General features: G+C 34.7%; 1 protein-coding gene across 1 annotated transcript; it reads right to left on the reverse strand.

Moving 5' to 3' along the window:
- Positions 1–206: 206 nt before the first annotated feature.
- LOC145097533 (metal transporter Nramp3.2-like) lies at positions 207–3,130 on the reverse strand. Its single transcript, XM_079035111.1, has 4 exons — positions 2,484–3,130; positions 1,901–2,037; positions 1,163–1,815; positions 207–603 (listed from the first exon to the last, which is right to left on the reverse strand). Exons 1-4 carry the CDS (start codon positions 2,996–2,998, stop codon positions 394–396), a joined length of 1,515 nt encoding a protein of 504 aa, XP_078891237.1. The 5' UTR covers positions 2,999–3,130; the 3' UTR covers positions 207–393.
- Positions 3,131–6,206: the final 3,076 nt, after the last annotated feature.

The raw sequence follows: 6,206 nt of genomic DNA on the forward strand, positions 1-6,206 counted from the left end.
TTTACACATACAAAATGTCAAAATGATGTTTTGTCTATGAAGAACAAATCATGCAATTGTGTAACGTTCTGATTTCTTTTTCAACAAATATGCAAAAACATAAAATTCTTTGATACAAATATCAAATACATAATTCAATATATCAAACTGCCAACAAGTATGCAAGTAGATGATATAAGTAACATAACTATTAGAGATCTATCAAATCATTAAAAATCAAATCAAATTATTTGTTCATATCGTTTTCACATCTTCCATTTACTCTAACCACACATCCATGACTACAAATGATGAATACAACATCTTGCTACTTCCATGATTCAAGATTTTCGGTTCCTACATGACAATACGCTAACGAAGTTGTCTCATTATTAAAATTTTGAGAGCTTGTTATTATGTTGATTGGCTTCCAAGTTTAAAGAAACCGAATGCGGAACCAACAACACTTCTCCAAATAAGATATACAATGAATGCAACATATGCAACCGTGAAAATGACGACTGTAGAAGTAAACGCGGCCCCGCTTACTTCTTCGGCAAAAAATTGTTGTAATAGGTAACCATTTATTGCTATCACCAAAGCCGCCACAAGCCACGAGATTGTCTGCAAGTCATGCCAAGAAAATCGTATGAACATAGATATTATGAAAACAAATAAAGAAATGACACATTTTTCGGATTATAATTTTTCTAGAAGGGTTATTCTTCCAGAAAAACCCTGAACAGACCCACATTGCCCACCCTATGAGTATCATGTGAGAAGTATAGGTACAAAGCTTTTGAGGTGGCCCATACTACCTATCATATAAGCATCATGTGAGGAGCACAATCCACATTGGAATTATAACTCACACTTTGAGATTCAAAGCCTATGCCATTAATGCCACTTGGACTTTTTTGCAAAAAACAAAAAAGGTTATTCCAAGAGATGGCCCACAATGCTCTGCCCCAAAAAGCATCATGTTATGTGAATCAGGCCCACTATGACAACATAAGGTATAATGCCTACACATCATGTTATGTGAATCAGGTACAGTGGTGACAACATAAGGTAAAATGCCTACACGGAGACTATAATCCACATTGGAATTAAATTTTACATCGATCTTCATAGGATTTCGCCAAAATTTATGTTTACCGTAGCTAGAATTTAAAGTTTGTACCTTTAGAAAACGTCCAATTACGAAAACGCCCATGAGATCCTCTTTAGCCACCAAACACAGCAACGGAATGAGAGCAAAAGGAATTTGAACCGATTGAAGCACATTAAGCCATTCATTAAGACCATCCAAAGTATCCTCAGAACCATCAAAAGTCAAAGCAACAATCAAAGTAGGAACAATAGCACAACTTCTAGTAATCAAAGCCCGGGCCCACTTCTTCAATCTCAAATCAAGAAACCCACCCATAATAAACTGCCCGGCATAGGTGCCCGTAATTGTACTACTCTGCCCGGCTGCCAGCAACCCGACTGCCCAAATATACAAAATCGGCACCACCCCGCCGCCAAATCTTTCTTCAAGAAACTGACCCGCGTTCCCGAGCCCGATTTTATCGGCTATTCCAGTTCCAAAAAAGGCCTTTGCAAATACGGTTGTTACTAAAAGATTTATGAAAAAGGAAATAGCAAGTGCGATAGTGGATTCGATTGAATAGTATCTTAGGGCTTCCCTGACCCGACCCGTTTTTCTTGGGTCAACTTCTCTTGATTGGACGAGTGCGGAATGTAGGAATACGTTGTGAGGCATTATAATGCAACCGACCACTCCTACTGCTTGTTGGATTGTTTTTGAGTTGAGTTTCGGAACCACGATACCTTAGAAAAGGAAATTAAAAGAAAAAACATGAAAATTGAGGGGTTTTTTTGAAAGAAGATGGAAAAAATGAAAGAAATTTGATACCAATGAGAAGCTCTTTGGCATCGGGTTTCGTTTCACCGAACATCCATGCGAAGGAAATCGCCATTACTGCGATGAGAACTGCGAAAAGGGCCTCTAACTTCCTTACGCCATAGTTTTCAAGAAATAGAAAGATGAAACTGCAATCAAGATCGAAAGAGAAGAAAAGAAATTAATCGAAATAGTGATTTGACAAACCCTAAAACAAACCATCACAAAATGCAAGATAAAGTAGCCATCTTTATTGCACAATTAAGAACAAGAACCCTAAATCTTCATCCAAAGAACCAATAACGAAAAAACCCCGAAACAAAATCATAATTTGAGGAGCACCCAAATCGAATTTTTTATTTTCTGAAAGATCCCAGAAGCCAAATCTAAAATGACAACCTAGAAAGATGACAATTTTCAAGTTTCAAGAAGCTTTCTTTACTCAAGAACATGGCGTTAAAGAGGCATTACCAAAGAAAAGATTAAATCTTTATTTCTTTGACAATATTTTGGCAAATTCACTTAAATTGAATCACTTGAATTGAATTAAGATACTACCAAATATGAACAAATTGAAAAAAGGCTAAAAATTTACCAATCGAAGGCAGTTATGAGAACACCAGCCCAAAGGGGCAAAAACCCATTTGTCAAAATCTTGAGAGCAATTGCACTTCCGATAACTTCTTGAATATCAGCTCCGATCAGAGCAAGCTCCGCCATGATCCACAACAACTTCCCCGCCCAGTTCGGGTACTCCTCCCTACACAGCTCCGCCAAGTGTCTTCCGGTGGCGACACCGAGTCGAGCCGAAAGAAGTTGAACAAGAAGTCCGATAGCAGTCGCCCACAAAAGCAACCATAACAATGAGTACCCTGCAATCGCACCCGCCTGAAGATCACCCTCCAAGTTACCCGGATCCAAGAACGCTATGCTCATTAAGAAACCAGGTCCGGTGAACAGCCATAACTTCCGCCATGAGAACGGCGGCGTTGCGTTGATGTAGTCATCATCGTTGTCATCTACTCCGACGACGTGGATTTTCTCAGTTTGGTCGTAGGAGGTTTCTCGGTCGTCGGAATCGAGTAACTGCTGGTGGTGGTCGGAAGGCATGGAGTGGTGGCCGGAGTTGGAAATGGGGGTGGACGATGGGTTATTGGTTCGAGTGTTGGGAGATTCTATTATGGGAGAAGATGTGGTGGGGTTTTATGTGGGTGTGATGGTGGAATTTTATGGTTAACAAACCTAGGCTGAAAACATCGCTTTTATACCGAAAAGTTCTCATTATGATATTCGAACTTTATTATTATTATTATTATATTATATGTATAAAATAATGACAAAAGCCAAAAGGAATAATTAATTATAAAACTAATTATCACATTTTTAATTCTAACATAAATTTTCACAAATCCTTATTGAATGCGGTTTATCCAAACGTAAAAATTAATTATCACAGTTTTTATTTGTAATTTTTAACCTACATATCTATACCTTTTGAAAGTTTTTGTATAAACAATTTTTTGTTTAAAATAAAAAGCTTTGAACCTATAACTCCAAACGATTTTTTTTTAATTGGCGTTTTTTCTGGAAAAAAAAACTTTCAAAAGCTAGTTAACAAACTTATAAAACATTACAACAAATGTGATGATTTTGTTTGGGATGAGCTTTAACCTACATATCTAATGGTGTAATGTTAACATTGGGATGATTTTAGTGATATAAAAAATCAATTCCCCGTGTTAACAACAACAAACTTTTGAAATCTTTGGAGAGTTTTCAACTTGGACACATGTTACAATTATTATATTTCATGACACATGCTTTTGCCACGGATTGAATTATTATGAAAGGAAAAAAATTTACAAAATGTTCATGAATTGCTATGTTTTTTGTATGTTTCTTAACGAGAATTTACATGACTCGTGACATAACATATTTTGGGATTTATTCGAAAATATTTTAATTAAATAGTTATAACTACGAGATTAGCAACGAAAACATTTTAAAATTTGAATAAACTTGAAATTATTTTAACTCGCCAATAATCATTTTGCAAAACATTGAAAGATTAAAATAACCATAGAAGGAAAAAGAAACAACAACCTTTGAAGACGTTGATTTCTTTCGGAATGTTGGAAGTTGATGAAGGTGACAAACAACTTAAAGTAGAGCTTCTTTATAAGTATTCATCAACCAATGATCAACTACTAAAACATGATATCATGCATTTGTATTAAGTTGTTCTTAAGCCTTAATACATATATCAAATAAGTCTTAAGGAGAATCAACTTATAACTAATCAAAAGATGCACCAAATTGCAAGTAAGAGAGAGGGGGAGAACTCCTAAAAGCTACGCTTTAAGGAGCAAATAAGAAGAAAAACTAGCTCTTTTTCTTAACATATGAGTCGTTATATACTTGCATGTATGTGGTGAAGTATCTACTTTCATTTAATGCATAAGCCATACTTTGTAAGATTGTACGGAGTGAAAGAAGAAGCCAACACAAAATCACTAATCTCTTTCATGAGGTTGACAGTTTGAGTGTGTAAGCACAAACCAAGAGTGTGCTGCATATCTTACAAACCAGCTAGTTGAATATGAAGTAAATGATTACTCAAAGTGCCCATTTAATTTTTACATAACATATATATCTATACCTTATGAATATAAGTAGTTTTGTTCTATTTTATTATCATTTCCTAGAAATAATAATTTCCCAATTAATTGTTAAAATATTATTTTCATAAAATAATAATTTTCCAATTAAATATAGGTGTTGATTATGTTTATTAATGATCAAATTATTTTAATAAATAATCAATTATTAGTAACTTGCTATAAGGTGTGATCCTATATGATTATATGTCATTAGAAAATAATATTATATAATGACTCTTGGACATAAAGATCTTTCAATCTCCCGCTTTCACAAGAATCATCATAGATTGATATGGAAAGTGGTGAACATCTAGTAATATTTCACTGCCCTTAATAACACATGACAAAAAATGCCATTCATCACATCTAATTCCCAAAAGTTCAAAGCTACAATTAATGTATAAGGTAAGTTTATCAATTTTCCCTTTGTTATAGATATCTTGTTGAACATGAGACTTGGATCACAATCAATCCCATTTGGTGTTCAACTTTGGGTAACGGATGTTAGACGTCTAGCTCTCAACACATGAGAGGAACAAATCTCATCTTGACTATATAAGCCTCTTACATATTTTATATCACACTTGCTCATAACCTTTGTAATTGGATGTTTAAAGATCATGTGACATCCCCAACTTCACGACCAGAAAAGGCCGGTTTATTTATGTTTATTTTGAAATCAGAGTATCCTTAAAAGAATAATATTGCGGAATTTGTTCCCAAAAAAATATGATAATGATATTATCAAAATATTTCCGAATAAACGTATTTTATTTATATTAAAAACTTTGGGATGTCATTGTTGATAAAATACATAAGCATAAATGAAATTGTACAGACCTTACACTAGTTTGTCTAAACTATCGGCCCATAGGAACCCATAAATCTCTCATCATATCATCATGCATGTGCTCTTATGCTACTACCTGTAATATAAGAAACTAAGTGCATCGGACTTGGGGGCCTGGTGAGCACATAGGGTTTTAACCCACAATATTTAAATCTTTATTTATTATTATCAAATCATCAACCCAGTTTCCCTTCCCGCTATCCTCACTCTTTGTCCCTAACATCTAATTTCAAGGGACCTACCTAAGGATCATCTTCGGGATAGACAATAATGCTTAGGGAGTCCATAACAATATATATCAGTAAGGAAACCATGGGGGGATGGAGTACACTTGGTGAACACTAAGTTCAAAAACACTTATAGGTTGCAAGCCTGCTAGTGTTCCACTATACTGTCTAGAATAGTCTGTGGTCGTTATCTATACTCTACTAGACAATTGGATCATCTTTAAAGTCAAGGCCTCTAATCATTTATATCATCTTTCATCTATCATCATCTATATCACCTTTCATCTCTCATCATCTATGTCATCTTATATCTGCCCATCTTTACCTAACTTATTTATAGGTAATAAAATACATATACAGTTTAAAATCGAGCAAAACATGTATAAATCGTTCATCTAGCATAGATATCAGGAACATAGATAATAAGCACATATAGCATGTAATTATCTTAAATACTTTATATCTATGTGTAAGATGAAAGTAACTATGCACTCATTTGATAAAAATAGGTGACTGGTGATCTAGGCCGAGCTTCGTCTAACACCTCATATATTCCTTGACGTTACCTAAGTATAATTACC

The sequence above is a fragment of the Lactuca serriola genome, chromosome 4, assembly GCF_051521515.1.
Source record: "Lactuca serriola cultivar US96UC23 chromosome 4, Lser_US96UC23_V15, whole genome shotgun sequence".
In the NCBI taxonomy this organism is placed as follows: Eukaryota; Viridiplantae; Streptophyta; class Magnoliopsida; order Asterales; family Asteraceae; genus Lactuca; species Lactuca serriola.

Excerpts from the sequence above, each read along its gene's own strand:
- LOC145097533 (XM_079035111.1), bottom strand. The coding sequence starts at position 2,998 with ATGCCTTCCGACCACCACCAGCAGTTACTCGATTCCGACGACCGAGAA. Across the intron at positions 2,038-2,483 it reads CTCATAACTGCCTTCGATTG|TTTCATCTTTCTATTTCTTG; the intron begins GTAAATTTTTAG and ends TCTTGATTGCAG. Across the intron at positions 1,816-1,900 it reads TGCCAAAGAGCTTCTCATTG|GTATCGTGGTTCCGAAACTC; the intron begins GTATCAAATTTC and ends TCCTTTTCTAAG.